Source organism: Dermacentor andersoni, chromosome 3, assembly GCF_023375885.2.
Source record: "Dermacentor andersoni chromosome 3, qqDerAnde1_hic_scaffold, whole genome shotgun sequence".
Lineage (NCBI taxonomy): Eukaryota > Metazoa > Arthropoda > Arachnida > Ixodida > Ixodidae > Dermacentor > Dermacentor andersoni.
The window spans coordinates 138,213,788-138,232,400 of record NC_092816.1 but is presented as its reverse complement, the minus strand read 5'-3'; the positions used below and the strand labels follow the sequence as shown (position 1 = coordinate 138,232,400).

Sequence of the window (18,613 nt, the reverse complement as noted above, 5' to 3'; positions counted from 1 at the left end):
CGGACGTAACCACCAGAAGAGGCAACAGTGCCGCGAGGGACACCACGCCAGACCTGTCGTGGTTATCAGGCACGCTAGACGTCTCCTGGAGAAGCGAAGAAGTGGACCTGGGGTCTGACCACAGCGTGATCGGCATCACGATCCGAGGCTCCCGATATCGGGCTGTGCTGGGGACGGCGCGGATCACGGATTGGGACAAGATGAGAAAGTTTACCCAAGAACAAGAAGAGGCGTCCGAGGAAGAATAGGGACAAGCTGAAACACAAAGGACCTACACCGAATGGGTGAGGGACCAGAAGAAGGCCCTCGACAAATTTACCCAAGAAATCGCAACGACGTCGCAGATACCGTACGTGGACGCCAGACTGACCCACATGTGGGCGGCCCGGCACTCGTTAACGCGGCGGTGGAAACGTCAGAGACGCAACAGAAAGCTGGCCAAGCGCATAGCAGTCTTGAACAAACAGATCGCCGAGCACGCGGCCAAACTATGTAAGGAAAATTGGCTGAAGACCTGCGACGGCCTGCAGAGCAAGCTCTCGACGTGGAAGACGTGGTGTCTTTTGAGGCATCTGATCGACCCGCTGAGTAGCAAAACTGCGACCAATCGCAACCTCACCAAAGTATTGAACACGTACAAGGGAGACGGCCGCAGGCTCATGGAAGACCTGAAGGCCAAGTACTTAAAGACAGAGAAGGGCCAGTACCCGGTGCCCGAGAGATACGAAGGACCCGACAACGAAGAACTGGACCGGCCGTTTACCATGACGGAACTATGGAAAGCGATAGATGACAGTAACAAGAGAAGTGCACCCGGCAGGGACGCCATAACTTACAAATTACTCGGTAACATGAGCGGTACGGCGGCCAGCGGCCTCCTAGAGCACATTAACGAAGCCTGGGAGAGCGCGCAGTTGCCGAAGAAATGGAAGGACGCCGAGGTCCGCTTCATTCCAAAGCCCGGCAAGGCCCTCACGATAGAGAACATGCGGCCCATCTCTCTCACATCCTGCGTGGGGAAGGTGATGGAGCGCATGGTCCTTCGCCGGCTGCAGAAGCACCTCGAAGAAACGGATCAGATGCCAGAGACGATGTACGGCTTCAGGCAACATCTCAGTACCCAAGACGTGATGATCCAACTTCACGAACTGGTCGTCAAGCCGGCAACGAGGCACGCGCCGCGCGGGATACTCGCTTTCGACCTGAAGGGAGCGTTTGACAACGTGTACCACGCGATCGTGTTGCAGAATCTAAACAAAACCCGGTGTGGCCGAAAGACATTTGGCTACATAAAAGATTTTCTGTCAAACCGAACGGCGACCATCAGGATAGGGGAGGAGAAGTCGGACCCTGTCGAACTCGGCGATAGGGGCACCCCTCAGGGATCGGTCTTGTTGCCCCTGCTCTTCAATCTGGCCCTGCTGCCCCTGCCCGATCTACTCAAGCAAATTGAAGGCGTGGACCACGCGTTCTACGCCGACGATATTACGGTGTGGACGGCCCGAACCGGATCCGATGCCTGGATGGAGGAAGCCTTGCAGCGGGCGGCAACGACCGTGCACGAGTACGCAAAGTCGTGCGGACTGAGCTGCGCTCCCCAGAAATCAGAGCTGCTCATGATCCAAACGGGAAAATCCAAGAAGGAGCTGCCGCCGAACGTGATTATCACTATCGCCGGAACTACCATCAAGCCAACACAGCAGATTAGGATCCTCGGCCTACTACTTCAGAGCGACGGTAAGGTACAGGCCGCCATCACAAAGATCAAGACTTCAACCGAACAGATACTTGGTATGATTCGGAGGGTATCTAATAGAAACCGACGGCTTAAAGAGGACGATGCCATGCGCCTGGTACGCGCGTTCTTCGTGTCGCGGGTTACCTACTCCGCACCGTATCTCCAGTTGACGAAGGCGAATGGGGACACCCTAAACACGATGCTTCGTAAGGCAACGAAACAAGCACTGGGCATGCCCATTTACTCGTCCACTCAAAAACTGCTAGACATGGGCGCCCACAACACGGTGGAGGAGCTCATCGAAGCCCACCTCTCTAATCGGAGAATCCGGCTCAGTCACACGGAACACGGACGGCCGTCCTACGCAAAATAGGATGGCAGATCGAGCCAGTACCCATAAAGACGGCCCTTACGGAAGACTGGAACACAATCATTCAGACAAAACCCCTTCCCCGGAACATGACGCCGGGCAAGGACGACGAGAGGCGCACCGCGCGAGCTAAAGCCCTAGCCCGGAAGCTGGAAGAGAACCCCAGGGTCCTCTACGCGGACGCCTCGCTCCGAAAACACAGTGACCGTGCAGCGGTGGTGGTTACATCAAAAGACAGGCTGATCGTCAGCGCGTCCCTGAAGACAACAGACCCCGCAGTTGCCGAAGAAGCGGCCGTGGCCCTCGCACTCGCACAGCCGAGCGTGGACAACGTAGTAACCGACTCAAAGGCAGCCTACAGAAGCTTCCGCAGGGGGGTAATCTCCTCCGCGGCCCGAGCCATTCTAGCCAAGCACAAGCCTCCGGGAAGAGCCATAGAGCTCGTGTGGGTCCCGGCTCACTCGCAGGTAGCAGGCAACACCATCGTCGACTACCATGCCCGAGAAATGTCAATCCGGGCCGAGCACGAGCCGGAAGAGTTACCGCACCCGGTTACCAGCTTTCGGGAAATTACGCGGATGTACCGAGAGGAAAGGTGCAGACTACCAGAACCGCACCCCAAACTCACCAGGCAACAACAGACGATCCTGCGTCGAGCGCAGGCGGGATCGCTTGCGCATCCCGTACTCATGAACCGCATGTACCCTGCGGAATACGATATCCTCTGTCCTTTTTGCAGAAGAGAAAAGGGCACCCTGCCGCACGTCTTGGCAGAGTGCACAGAACTCAAGACCCCCCCTCCTCCCCTTCCCACCAACACCCCAATCCCAACCCCTTGAGCGATGGGCGAAGAGGAGCCATCCTGACGGCTCAAGCCGATGCAAGCACAAGAGGGTCGTAGTAGGGCTTTAAGCGGCTCACGTGGACTGTTTCACGACCAGAGCATCGTCTGTCGGTGGGAGGTGTCATAGGCTCGACGATGTAGTTCACCGGCGACGTGCATTGAACGATACGGTAGGCAACATGATATTTTCCTGCGATGTTGAACTGTCTCGGAGGGTGTAAACAGAACTATGGAATCGCCAACACCGGCACAGGAGACGGGGCAAGGGCTGTACTACTGGGCAGTATGTTCGTGTCGTCGGCGACAAATTTGCCAACGTAGGTTGAAAAGACGCAGAACACAATGCAGAGAACGCCACCTCGGCACTAGCACAGGCAATAACAGCATGATAGCGAGAGAGAAAATCCCAACCGAGGATGACATCATGCGACCAGGCCGGTAGCACAAGAAACTCAATGGGATACACAACTAGGCGGGTTGTGCAGGCGGCCGGCTGACGGCTGAGTATGGTGTGCGCTGGATGTACGGAGTGACAATCTCTTTAACGTCGTTGTAACCCTCCCAAGCAAGCGGCAAAGTTTTATGCCTGTCTGTCACAGCGCGGCATTATTCGAGTCGGCGAAGCACCGATCAACGGGCGCCAAAAGGTCGTGGGAATAGGAACCGGTGAGCAAGACGGGTATTGCCGGCTGCTCGAGCATGCAGCCGAAAGAAGTCGAAGGCAAGTTTAGCGATTTGTTGTTGTTGTTGTTGTTGTTGTTGTTAGCGCCACCGTGACGCCCCCAAGCTTTTTGTAGGAACCCCTGTATATTCTTTGCCCCGCGCGTGCACTGAGAAGCTTGCTAAGACGGCAGGGGTGCGAATACCCCGAAATATGTGGTGTCTCTGTGCAATCCCGTGTCCACGAATTGCTGACAGTGTACGTGTGTCAAGGCGTTTGGCGCCGTATGTCCGGCAGCCGTTGTTTCTTCGGTCGCAAACATCACTTACAGCGCGTACATAGACAGGGACCAAAAGAACGACGAAGACAAGGCAGTGCTTGTCTTCGTCGTTCTTTTGGTCGCTGTCTATGCACGTGCTGTAAGTGATGTTTGCAATGGAATACCAACTAGCCCGTACCCAAACCCTGCTTCAGTGTGTTTTGTCTGTGTTTGTCAACGGACAATAGAGGTCCGCCACGGACTCAAGGGCGTGTGTGCTTGTCTGTGTTGTGCAATGCAAGTGCGCGACCTCTAACAGCAGGGGGAATGACCCGTTCCCTCGCCCCTAATTAAAATGGGCGCGACCAAGACCTTGGGAGGAGCCATGATACAAGTGCGTGAACTTGATTGGATCGTCACCGACATCTGCCGTTCCCCGACACAGGGAACTAGGGAAATGAGGAGGTTTTAGACCGAGCTAGGCAGTCTAGGAGCTGAACCTATCATCTGCTGAGAAGCGTCGAGGGGCTAGTGCCGTCCAGTATCGCCTGGGCCGCCTATCCGCGTCTGAACTCCGAGTGGCTAGTTGACGTAGGAGACGACAAACCAACGTCTGCAACTAAACTCACTGTAGTTCCCCTCAAGTTAGCTCAACCTGCTCGAGGGACGTCGTCATATCCATAGACTACCGGCAAACCCCGCACAGCAATCGCATCCACCGCAGCGAGACCGGCTCGCCAGCGTTCTTCGGGAAAGCCCTGCCATCGACTCCATGCTTTACGGACTTGCTGCTGCTGCCCGGCCATGCGTATGTCATCATTTGTTTTCGTTTGAACTCTGTTTAGTGAACAACCATTAAGTGTATTCTTGTGTAGTGTTTGTTTTATATCTACTATTAATTGCTCGTTGTATTTCTTTTGTGATCGTTCGTGTGTCGTTTTTTTTATTCGTGTATCGTTGTCAATAGGTAATTTTTTTCTTTCTCTTGACTCTGACCCCTTCACTCTGTTCGCTTGAGTACGGAACCACCAACCGGCTTGTATACCCCGTCGACGACTTCGCGCCGACGGCGAATGGGTGACAAACCGTGACACCATCACTGAAACGGCAGCACCACTGTCGAAAAGCTCAAGGGCACTAAAGCCATCCACAAAAACTTCGATGAGGTTTGCTAGAGAAATTCTGGGACTTGAATTTTTCCTCGACGACGCAGTGTGTGCCTTGGGAACTGCGGCATCTAGTTTTCCGCGTCAGAAGGGCAGGGTCGACGGCGCATAGGTGACAGCGACGTCGGGGTGATGGGGATCGGCGGCTAGCTGAGGGCAAGCGTGCGGGCTAAGAGGATTGTTGTAGCCGCGCTGTGCCGTTAAAGCGTCGAGGATAGTACGCAGACGGGTGTATGCATCAGTTTGAAAAGGAGGGCGACGACAACAGAAGCGTGCCACATGGGACTGATCGACTTAACGAAACTGGTGGTGGCCGAACGGGTGCCAACGCGGAAGAATAGGTTGGTTGACGGGGTGACCGGGCACTGACGACTTGCGCGTACAAGGGCACATATCGCAGAGGTGGCGGACCAGCGAAAGGCAAAGCGTCAGTGACCTCTTCCTGTATCGCTTGTCCTGACTGGGGACAGCTTTTGAGCCTGTGCTGGCTCAACAGCAAAAAATAGAGCTGTCGGACGACCTCCTCCCGCACGTACTGCTTGATCTGAATTAACAGGGTATTCTGGTCGTTCAGAGTCAAGGTCACGATCGAGTAGTTCTGTTTCAGAGGGCGTCGAGTTTGGGCGCGTTGCTTGCGCAATTCGTCGAAACTCTCGCACAAGCTGACAACCTCTGCGACGGTTTGCGACACTACATTTGAAATGTGGCATCGGTTATTCCTTTCAGGGCGTCCTTGACCTTATCCGACTCCTGCATCGACGGGTTTATACGCTTACAGAAGTCGACGGCGTCTTCAATATAACTGGTGAAGTTCTCACCGGGTTGTTGAGCGTGTTCACGAAGTCGCTGTTCTGCGCGGTGCTTGCGTACCTCGGAGTGGCCGAATATTTCCAAAAAAGTTGTCTTGAACGACTCACAGTTATTAATCTCCACTTCGTGATTTCGGAACCGGAGTCTGGTGACGCCGGTCAAGTGAAATATTACATTCGTCAGTCTGGTCGCATCGTCCCATTTGCTGACTGCTCGCGCCCTCTGGTAAGTTGCCAACCAATCCTCGACATCTTGGTCATCAGTCCCGCTGAATATCGGTGGGTGACGCTGAGGCAGTACGCCGGGACAGACGCTGGCTTGAGTCTGGGAGCCTTGTGTGGTGGTTTCGTGTGTGTGGTGATGGAGGTAAGGTACAGCTTCGCAGTTCCAGGTTGGGAGAATGGAAGATCACCGCGCACCTTTCACCAAACTGTAAAAAGGTTTATTTATAAGTAGGGCTATGCGACAACAGCCTTGGTCTAAGAACGTCGGTCGTTATTGTTGTTCTCCTGAGTGGCTGTGGCGCATACCCACAGTGGAGCATTGTTATCTCGCGCTCTCCGGATTTCCGTATTTCGTCGTCCTCTCTAAATAATTCCCGACTCCCTTGCCCACTACAATACATACATACATACATACATACATACATACATACATACATACATACATAAATACATACATACATATATACATACATACATACATACATACATACATACATACATACATACATACATACATACATACATACATACATACATACATACATACATACATACATACATACATACATACATACGCGCTATTTAAGCTCTGTACTCCCCGAAACCGGCTTCCCACAGCTTCACACTCATTCACCTTTTTTCATGTGTACTTTGACACTCCTCATGCTAACGCATTATTAAAATTTGCGCTCTCTCCATCGACTCATCGTTGCCGAGACTTCAGCGCCCAGCGACCGACAGTATAGGCTCGTGGATGCGTACGTACACCTCCAGGCGGCGATGTCCATCTTGAGTATCCTCCGGGAGAAGTCCATGAGCGCCCCCGTGCACACGGCGGACACGTTGGAGCGCGCGAGGGACCGCTGCAGCACGGGCACTACGCTGGCCACCAGGCCCCGGAGGAGGGACGAAGTTGCGCCTTCGGGCAGGCCGCCGCCCTCTCCGCTTTCGTCGTCCGCCGATGACAGGCTCGGCGACGCGCTTGCCGCGCGCGCCAGCACACTGCACACGATCGCCATGCCGCACATTGCGATGGGCGCCGAGCACATGGCTTGGCCGTGGCGGTGCGCGCTTGTGTATCGGGAGACTGGACGCTGTCGGGGCAGAGAGTGAAACAGAAAAAGAGAAGCTAAAGTTATTTATACATGCTGTGCAACGAATGCGAAATTGTACCACCAGAACTATAAGACGCACAGAATTCCGATATCCTATCCGAAAACCTATTTCCTAACCTTATTTACGCTGCCGTGGTAATTAATTAATTAATTAATTTATTTATTTATTTATTTATTTATTTATTTATTTATTTATTTATTTAGTTATGTCATATTTTATTTGCTTATGTTTGAATACTGTCAGCCCTGTAAAGGGCATGTAGGGGAGTGTGAGTGAATAACAGTAACGCATGTGTATATATACCCGGTGTTCTTTTTTTTTTTCTTTTTGACAGGGTCCAAAATCTTTAAAAATTGCCTTGGGCATATAACATAACTTTAACCCTTGATCTAACTTACTCGACATGGCGGCCATTACTACTACGAGAAATCAAAATAGTTCATTATATAAGCAACATATTAACGGCAGTTAACATGTTAATTAATTTCCTTCCGGCACATATCTAAATCTACGAATTATAGCCGGTCAGTTCGCAAGGCGTATGCACTTGAAACGAATTCTCAGGACTGCACCAGTTTCGAGATATTAATTTTCAAAGTATTCGACGAAATGCATTGTCGTTCCAGTTACTTCTTTTGAGAAAACGCTGTTATATGCATTGAAACACGAAAGTAACTGGAAGATCAATGCATTTGGTCGGACACATTGAAAAGTAATATCTAGAAAGTGTTGCAGTCTGAGAATTCGTCCCAAGTGCCTTGCGAGCTCACCGGCCATAATTCGTAGATTTAAATATGTGCCGTAAAGTAATTAACCAAAACGTTAATTAGCACGAATATGTTAATTATTTAATGAAGCATTTTGATTTCTCGTAGTAATAATGGCCGCCTCATCGAGTAATTAGACCAAGGGTTAGAGTTGTGTTATCTGCCGCAGGCATTTTTTATATTTTTGGATTTCTATAAAAAAAAAACACCCGGTATATACTACTACAATGAGAGTAACACCAATGATCGCATCAAATCAAAATCGTACCTCTTGTCTATAAGTTGGCTAACAAAAGCATGTATTAGAAAAACGGAAACAGGAAAATAGGAAAAGCAACGAAAGTAGCGCTATAATACTCCAAGAACAAAGAAAAGAATAAAACGATGAAAGCAATAGCAAAACAACAAACACAAAGAGAAAAAAGCTATGACAGCTGCACCATGAAAAAATTTGTTTAAAGGCATTTCTTGTCGAGTTGTTCAATTACAAGGACGCCACTGACGCCGTCTATAAATGCGTCGATCGATGTGGATTATACAGTAACATCGGAGAGGAAATTGCAATCACAGATGACTCAAGGAAAAAACTAAGCGTAAAAAACAGTCAATGCGGGCAGCAGGCAGAGGCTTGAACATTGAATGGCAGTGTCTAGAGGAACTCCAATGCGATTAACTTCAAATAATTGGTCTATTTGATATATACGTTACTGCGAATAATTGGAACGTAATTATCATATTAATTACTCTTCTTAAGACAGTTTCACTTAGTAACGTAGTTAATCTTTACTAGCCTGGCGCTTTTTGGTCCTACTGGACCCTTGCGCAACAAAAAAAAAAAAACAAATTCATAATCGTGTAGTTCATCTCTTCGTCTGCATATTTCCTTTTAATGATGTTTACAGCAGCCGCTGTGGTTGCTTAGTGGCTATGGTGTTGGGCTTATGCTAAGCACGAGGCCGCGGAATCGAATCCTGGCCACGGCGGCCGCATTCTGGTGGGAGCGAAATGCGAAAACATCCGTGTGCTTAGATGTAGACGCACGCGAAAGAACCCCAGTTCGTCGAAATTATTCCATGAGGTCGTGGTTATGGCACGTAAAGGCTCACATTTTTTAAGTGTTTCAGAATATGTTCTTTTCATGGAAACCTATGCAGATGAATTAGATTATATTTACCAAACGTGCATGTATTCTTGGTATATTACGTCTAATATCTTATGTCGGTGATGTGCTTCTTTTCTTTCTTTTTCTTCTTTTTATTCCGCAACAAGATACACTGAGCGAACTTGGAGCCCAATTGCCCCGTGGTCGCTGCTATTTTGCGTACGTAAAGCAATACCTGCGTGTACAATGGCACTTCTATCATGGAGCCATGACTCTATAGCTGCAGGTTCAGACAGGTTTTTTAACCAAACTACGCATTCTGTACATATGTGAAATAAAAATTAATTAAATTGAGGGATGGAAAATGTAGGGCAGTATACTGCTCGATAAGTACAGTATAAAGCTTAGAAGGCTAGAACGAAGCGAACAGATGTTTTGTGAGCCTGATGGAATGGCTTTGCTATTACCAAGTACTATCCTTTATACCCAGGCTAAAGAAATCTCTAGCATATTTGCTCCTGGAATGCCCGTGGCAGGAAGGCAGCGAAAGGCAACCGGAAACGGACGCAAAACAAGCACAAGAAGCAAACCACCTATTCGAAACGTGGGAGGCCTATAGCTAACCCTCGGGGACCTAGAAGACCAACGACAACTTGTCACCAGGGCAAAGAGGGCAGTCGAATCCAGAGGGTTCCTGGACTAAGGAGCCTTCCCACCTTAGGGTGATACCGGGCCTCGCTCGCCGACACTGTTTCGTATAATAAACGTTTCTTTCTCTCTCTCTCTCTGTCTAGTTGGAAATGACAATTTCTGTTGCAGCGGACCATCTTGCAACGCGCAATAAATGATCGCGACAACCTAGGCGCTTATAGCACATGACAGCCCTGACTTAAAAGCCATCGGCACACTCGAACCCTCACCTGATAAGAATTCAGGTGACAAGAAAAGACCAGGTCCTTCGAAACCGCCACGCTTCTGAAACTAATGGATGGCGAGCCCTTATACACCTAGCACAAGAACAGACATCGGCGTCACGCTTCAGCTTGGACGCGCCAGACTGTGTGCGCTGGAAAATAACGCCGCTCATCGCATGGTGGCTCTCATGCATCGCTGTGTATAGCTGGGACCACGCAGCTACTCAAACAGAAACCGTGTATGACCGATGATCATTCGCGACGGAGGCCCGCAGTGCGTCGAATACGTGGCAAAAGCCCGATTCTCGGCAGCGCTGTGCAAGGTCAGCCCCTGCTCAAACAACCTGAGCTTGGCTCAGAAAGAATGCACTGTGAAACAATTCCTTCTATAACAACACGCACATAGCACAACACCGTGCAGTGAGCCACGGAAGTACAGAAGTCCAGGCAGCACTTATCTTTAGAAACTGTATATATGCGTACTTGAGATATTCTTCTGTATGCACTTAACGTATGCCGCTGAATTAGGTTATTTCTCTCTCTCTTTCTCTCTCTCCCTGCCTTTTGTTCATAACCACGCATGCAGAGTCAGAGAAAGAGGGGACTGTTATTAATTGCTATATAAGTGTGCAATAGACGCATCTCAAGGGATATGAACGCTTTTGGAACGTGCCATCCTTGACTGAAATTGAAATTTTGACAGTACCGCATGTACTGAAAGAAATAAGGAAAAAAAAAATACTTGTTTAGTTTTACAGTCGTCTCCGCCGGCCTCACAGATTCACGGAACGACACATTTGCCACCCGATTCAAATTGGAACAGCCATGGAATGGAATGGAAAAACTTTATTGCTCTATATCTCAGAGAGATTGGCGGTGGGCCGGTGTCTTCATGTCCCGAGTCCTGGCCGCTTCACTAGGTCGGCGCCCCTATTCCAGGGCACCGCTGAGTCTTGCTGCCTCGCAGGCGTGCTGCACAGCCAAATTTTTTTATGACCGTGCTGCGCTGACAGTACCGAGTGTTTGCCGGCAGCGCAAATTAGCGGCGGCGATGAGTAAATCAGGGATAATCACTGATAAACAAAACGATACGTACGCTAAACATACTTATAATTAAACTTACTCAGGATACGTACTGATATTGCAGAATTACTTAAAGCCGATCAGCGTCTAAAGCACGCCCACTATATATGTATCTGTGGGCTAGCAAGGACAAGCCGCGGAGGTTTAGCGGCTTTTTTTGCGCTGCTACTCACGAGGTCGCGGCACCAAATTCCGGCCGCAGCGGCTGCATTTCAATAGGGGGTAGGGGGTGGGGAAAGAAAAAAACTCACATGTCCCGCGCACTGGGGGCACGTTATAGAAAACCAGGTAGTCAAAATTAATCCTGGGTCCCCCACTACGGGTTGCTTCAATATTCAAATCGCGGTTTTGGCACGTAAAACCCCTAGCATCCAATTGAGACTAGCGAGGGCTTCGTGAATCTCGTCTCGAACTTGCGGAGCAGCCCCGCATCGGTGCCCTACTCATTCATTTTCTCACAAGGCTTCTCTCACGCAATGTCGCAATGTCGGATGAAGCTAAGTCAATATTCAGTTTATTTTGTGGGGTTAAGGACAAATATTTTCGAACTGACGCTAAGTTGCAGGATTTCTGCTAAGTGAACATGCGTATAGACAACTGACAGGCTTTGATTCAGCAATTACATTTGTCTTAGTATACCTTGGAAAGTTAATTAGGAAATTTTAGTTTAACAATTATCTAATCAGTGATTCCCGCGTTCCCGGCACCGCTGCATATAGAACAGCCGAAAGAAAGACAGTGCAGTCCTAAAGTAATTACGACGATTGGCGCAGTTACGAGATAGGTGGTGTTACGTGATTGGCTTTGTAATTATTTGACTATATACATATATATATATATATATATATATAGTAAGAAGCCAACAAACACTGACACGGAAAATTACTTGTGCTTAATAAATGAAATAAAGAAACGATGCATTAATGGAAATTAAAGTGGATGAAAAAACATCTTGCCGCAGGTGGGAACCGAACCCACAACCTTCGCATTTCGCGTGCGATGCTCTACCAATTTAGCTACCGCGGCGTCATTTTCCCATCCACTTTCTTGGGTATTTATGTGTCCTAGTAGAACCCTGGGAGTGTTAGCCAGCGCCACCACTCACAGACCTCACTCACAGATATATATATGCATCTCTTCTCTTCACTTGTGAGGACGCTTTAGCTCCAGGACTCCTATCTAAATACATGGGAAAGGAGAAATCATTTTTCTCAGCAATGGCGGCGCCAAATTAGATGACAGTTTTGCATTTCAATGAAAAAGATAAATTTTATTACTGTTGGTAGCGAATTTTTTATTTAGAGCGTCAATTTTTTAAGTAAAGATTGTTAAAAATCGCAAGTCTTCAGAAAACGAAACTATCAAGTTTACAACTCTAACTCAACAATGAAAGACGATATCACAATGCCGTAAATTGCATCTAATCGTACATCTAAAGCAGAAATAATTTATCTGTTATACATAGCTCTCAACTAGATCACTAATCTGTGAATAGAACTTTTGCAAAACCCTTGTAAACAATGTAGTAAATTCACGTAAGATATTGATATATCACATTTGTCCGCTTTGGATGCTCTAACAGATGCAGTTTACAGAACTGCATCTCTGTTCCTGGTACATAGATAGAAATTTGTAAACTTCGTGCTTCTATGCCTTTTTTTCCAAACTTTGCAATTTTCGATATTAAAATTCAGGCCTTCAACCAAAATTTATCTTCCATCAGTCACTAGAATTCAACTTTCTTTCTAAAATGCAATAAATTTCATTAAAGTCGGCCAAGTGGTTATCTAAGAAAAGTATTTCTACGTTTTACGTGTCTTTGAATAGGGGGCATCGAAGTTGGACCCGAGCTAAAACTTCCTCTTAATTGAAACACTCTTCAGGAGGGAGAGTTCGCTTTGTGGCTAGTTATGGTACGGAAGCTACATGTGTTTCGGGAAGGTGGTTATGATTTTTTTTTCTCCAAAGAATCTCGTCGCATGTGCTGTATGAGTGCACAACTGGCGTTACTCACATACACAGGAACAATACGAGGGCTGCTCCCAAGGAACTATTGCGGTTAACCTTTCAATCAAGGGGAAGAAACGCATTTGCTTAATCTTCTATTCTTTGCTGTGTTATCTTCCGGTATGTGCGGCCAGCTTCTCACTACATCGTCGATTTCCCAGCCATGAGCCTATATGTTTCCGTAGTTTCATGTGAGCCGCGGTGGACAACACACAGCATTGCCGAATCCTCACTGTTTGTTGGAAAATTCTGCCCTTCTGTTCTTCTTCTGGCCTTCTTTCTATGCAGTATATTTTTTTTTCTCCAATGAAGAAGACATTGCCTTAGTCGGAACGATAACAGAACGGCCCTATCGTGACGCGAAAATAAGGGGCTTCACTATGTACCCACAGGACAGACTAGAGCTACTGCGTACAGGCTCCCAAGTCTAGTACAAAGCCAAATCAGTTTAGAATGATGGCGTTTTATTTTCAAACTGCGTTTTTATTATTTTAGCGGAAAGAATTTTATCATATGCTAGAAAGGTATAGTGAAACCAAACTTCAAATTTTTTATACGTCTATTTTTATTTATTTATTTCGCGCCCAAACCTGGACCGCGATATTGTAGCCCTCAGTGCCTTTTCCGATGCTATTCCTGTTCGCGCTTCATCAGTGGTCAGAGCGACATTACGCCCGCGTTATCGTTGGGATCAGCCTGCCATGAACGATGGATGATAAGGGTGGCACAGAATCGAGCAGGAGCGATCGCTACCAAATCGCGATCCTCGGCCTCGCGCACGAGGACGTCGTTCTTCCAAGCCGCCACCCACGCACCCGCCGCTTCGATCGGCTGCCGCGTCTCTCCCTCTCTCACCCCTCTTTCCATTCCCTTCTCCCCCTGTGCAGCGCGGTTGAGGTGTCCTCTACGGAGAGACAGTTACTGAGCTGCACTTCATCCCATATTTTCACCCCCTTCTATTAAGAATCTATTAAGAATCTTCTCTCGCACTCGTCAATGTGAAATCACGGATTTCAATGTATTTTCTCGTATTTGGGCCGTTTTGGTGCAGTAAAGCTTCTCGAAACTACTTGAGTTAAGTTTTCGTTTCCTTCAGGATACAATCTAAACCATCGTTACCTATAAACAACTAACTAGGCCTGAACAAATTACAAAAAGACCCATGACGTCACGGCGAGTTGTTGCGAAAACTTCAGAGTCGCCGCCCGACTCATACGAAGTACCGATAAACGACGTGCCCATTGTTGGCTCTATCGTTGGTGCTCATATGCTGTGTTTGTAGCCGGTGCACATTGCGACGTCCGCAGCCGTGGTATAGAAGCGACCTCGACGCAGGCTTTCTATTTCTCGCTTTATGGCGATATCAATCATATCGGCATTCCAGGCAAATTTTCACAGTCGTCGTCACCTTGATGTTCCGTATAAAGTCCAAAAAATGAGCGACCCATACACTGTGAGCGCGAGAAGAAAGCATGTAAAAGTGATCCGAAAGGGATGGTAGCTTGAAGGGCGTTGTCTTCCCACGCGCTGAATATTAGGGTTAGTTGGAGGTCACTTGATCAAACTTGCGCTTATAGAAAGGAGTGCGCGCGTCTTCTCCTCTAGCCCTGCCGTAGCTGCGAATGACTGTGCGTAGCTGACGCTTACGGGGCCCACGTTCCTTATCTAAAATTGGGGGTAATGATTGGTGGGTGCAAAGCTAAAGGGCGAGCAGGGATGGCTGCTAACTTCATGCGTGCTGTCTATGGTGGCTAGCCACCATAGTGCTGTCTTCCTTCCCGGGCTGTCTTCCCACGCCCCCAGTGTTGCAGATCGCGTAGTCTAAGTCCACAGACAGGAGTAATTGGAGATTGTTGACATAAGCGGCCCTGTAGTGGACATAAAAATAAGCCGATGATGATGATGATGATGATGATGACGATGATAATGAATCTAATTTTTGGTGTCGCAGTGAATCGCGCGGCTGTACGAGCCATTCGCCCCCACTGCCAACGTTCTTCATAATGCCAGTGTTGTGATAGCTAGTGCTCGTCGTCATCCAGTGAGACATTTACAGGTTTACATGGCCCGTGTATTAAACCTCTTGTTGTTTTAATTACTAAACGAATGTTTACTACAATTTATATGGCCTATATAAATAACGTCTAGGCTCGCGTAAGGGCCACACTTTTTGTCGCCATATTGAGGAGCCTTACGTGAGACCGGACCATTTGATCTAATTTGGCCAACCTTGAGTTGACAAGAGGAGGCGATTAGTGTATATGCTCCCGCCTGCGGGAGCATATACAGGAACACTAGAGGCAATCGCCTTCTCTCGCCATCTAGTAGCGATGCGCGAAAGTACGCTGCATGCAAAAATCCGCTGTTGAGCGCGGTCGGAATCATGCAGCGCACAAAACGCGATTGCTTCTCGGTTGGGCTTTTTTTTTTATATTGGCTGTCAAGTTAGGGGTGCGGCCCTTACACGGGTGCAGTCCTTGCGCGTATTTCTACAGCAAGAATGTTCCCTCGTGTAATTGTTTTATACTTCGTTATACTCCTTCACATTTCTGGCGAAACTGCATCGCCTTATTTTTTTTTTTTTACATGTGAGTCTGAGTACAGATGCTGCTGCGCACGACTACTATCGCTTCTGATTTCGACAAGTGAATCCGGCTTGGCGTAATTTCGGTTACTGAGTGAATTATATATATTTATGATCGCCGCATGCAAGTGGTGATGTTTCCATTTCTGATAAATGTTGTAAATTACTAATGTAGGACACAACTTCAAATAAAACATCAGTTGTCAACCAAGGCACACGGACCGTGCGGGATTGTGTTACTCCGCCAGCCAATCCCAGGAGCAAACACAATCGTCGTCACGCGGCCTTTTCAAAATAGCGTCGTACTTGATACCTCCGGAGCCTCTGCTGCACTTGAGTCTTTTCTTATCGGCGGAACCGATGAGGTGTGCAACAGGCAAGGATGTAGTGTATGGAGTCTGATAATTTCACTCTTCAAAAGTCTGCGGTGCAGTTCATTTCAGCGCTGAGCCCGTTTTACTCGTGAAACTTCACTGCCAACTAAAGTGAAACTTGACAATAAATTGCAGCGAAGCAAGCATTTTATTTCAGTTCAATAAAGAATTAGGCTTTTACTGTTTCACTATAATAGATGATGAAAACGTACAAAATTACGTGCTTATAATTTTATTTTTGTGGTTACCGCCTTATTTAGGTTACAGAGAAAGTTTGAAGTATGAACTGTTTGCAGTCTTGCGGAGGAACAGTGGCTGGCAGTTATGAGGGCGTGGAAGGTGCTTCACTGCAAGACTTAAGTTGTATCCAACTATATATACGCTTAGAAAATGACAAAGAGGAACAACGCGGACAGTACAGCATAGCAAATAAAACAATGCCTAACTTTAGAACGTGCCTCCGAGTAGTGGGGCATGACTAATGTGGCACTTGAACACGGCATGCACTAAACCGGTGCTTTGTCAATCGGCATGGTCTTAGTAATGAACCATATAATGACTGCGCCACGGTGGACTGGACATTCACATGATGACCATGCAGTACAAACAGCAGAGTAAAACACCAATGAGTTGCATATACACAGTAATTAAGAAGTATACCACACGTGTGTCCACATACATACCACTTGTCCCATGCAATTTTTGCTAAAATTTAAATACACGCAAGTGCCACGTAGCTGGGCAGAACCAAGGTAAAGTGTTTGCCATTGCTCAATTGGAGCAAGTCAGACTATTTTTTGTATGTTTCCTGATTAACAATTAGGCACTAATAATTAATCAACCTCTTAAATGGCCGAAGTAGAGGCGCCACACGCCGCGAACACGTCATGGCCGCGTCACGGTAACGCCTCCCTAAAAGGGGAAGGCTAACCGTTCTGCAAGCGGTCACAACAAAGTTCCTTCACTCACTCACACCTCTTAAATATTGCATTCAGAGCAAAAGTGCCAATGATAAAATTGTAGACCATCCTGAAAAATTCCTGATCCAGCTTTCTGTTGCTCAACACGCGCTACACAGGCTCTTTACCAAGCACAAGAGAGAGCCTGCACAACACAAATAAGTGCCATGCAACTAGTCATGCGGCACTTATGTATCATGGCCCATATATTTTGCAAACCCTGCAAATGAAAACTCTTTTCTTTAACAGTAGAATACCCCAATGAAATAAAGCAAGGCCAACCAAATTTTACATTGGCTTTGCTATATGCAATAATTCGGTGTATCAAGGTTAGACATATGTCAAAAAATTTTGCCGTATTTCTACGTATCACATCATTTATTTAACCAGAAATGTTCACAAAAGTTGAAAGTTTTAGCTTTTGCTTACATATGAATGTAATGCAATGTTTATTGGAAAAAATATCCTACCCAGAACAGAGGCTTTTTATATCCTTGTTGGGAGTCTGTGCAAAGAACTTTGATGTAGTGCACCTTATCTTTCATTTTCACATCCTTTCTGGCTTGAGATTCCCCATACCAGGGTGACATTGGCAGTAGCTTTGGAAGTGTATTTCAAGGGGGGTGGAGGCAGAGATCATTTACTTTTGTTATTGTGAAATCCAGGCTTAATTTACCATGCAGGGTGGGGTCAGCCAAAAGGTGTGCGAGGAAGTGGGGGCCTCTGTTCTGGAGCCCCAATCATTGACTCACCTGGTATTCTCCAGAAGTCATCATCACCAGCCCATTTTTGTCTCTCCTGCTGAACGAAAGCCTGCCCCAGTGACCTCCAATAATCCCCATCTTGCACTAGCCGATTCCAACTTGTGCCTGCAAATTTCCCAATTTCATCACCCCACCTAATGTCTGCCATTCTCGACTGCGCTTCACTTCCCTTGGCATCCATTGCATAACTAACAGTCCACCTGCCCTACACATTACATGGCCAGCACGGCCCCATTTCTTTCCCTTAACTTCACCTAGAACTCCAGAAGTTCAACCCCCCAACCTTGCCAAAAAATATCCAAGGACGCTTCAGCATTTATTATAAGTTGTGAATGCGAAAGCGTCAATGTGTTCAAGTGCATGCTGCTGAGTGGTCATTCGAGTGTTGTGCTGCGAGTAATGTACCATGGCAGCACGTGCTGCCCGAGCCAGCAAGCAGCAGCATCATGCGGTGCCAACGCTGCATGCCACCGACGTCCTGTGTGGTGAGAGACTGAGGAATCAGCAGCAGCCACCAAGGCTGGCAGGCGTATGCAGTAACCAAGCCCAGCGGGAGTGAGAGAAAGATGTGGGCTGCATGCTGGCTTCCGAGAATGAAGGCGACGTGGCATCGCATCGATGCCGTCTCGCCTCATGCAACACCTAGCACGCTACCACAGCAGCAGGTGTTCCCTTTTGCTCCCTCTGCTCCATTGAGGCACGCTTATGACATGGCGTCACAGCCAATGGGAATTCAGGTGCTGTTTCGCTGCTCCAGACGACAGACATTGCCTTTCTCACTTAATGGGCCATTTGACCCATTGAATATTTTTTTTTTTGTGTCCCTACAACATTAATATTTTTTTGCCTACAAAAAAAGAGGACACTGCAG

General features: G+C 47.7%; 1 protein-coding gene across 1 annotated transcript in view; it reads right to left on the bottom strand.

The window, feature by feature from the left end:
* Window positions 1-7,859, bottom strand: part of LOC126525020 (nose resistant to fluoxetine protein 6-like) — a 90,481-nt gene extending 82,622 nt beyond the window's left edge. The window contains exon 1 of the mRNA XM_072287300.1: window positions 6,839-7,859. Coding sequence (XP_072143401.1) covers window positions 6,839-7,121 — 283 coding nt within the window. The 5' untranslated portion in view covers window positions 7,122-7,859. The remainder of the gene's footprint in view (window positions 1-6,838) is intronic.
* Between the last annotated feature and the right edge of the window lie 10,754 nt (window positions 7,860-18,613).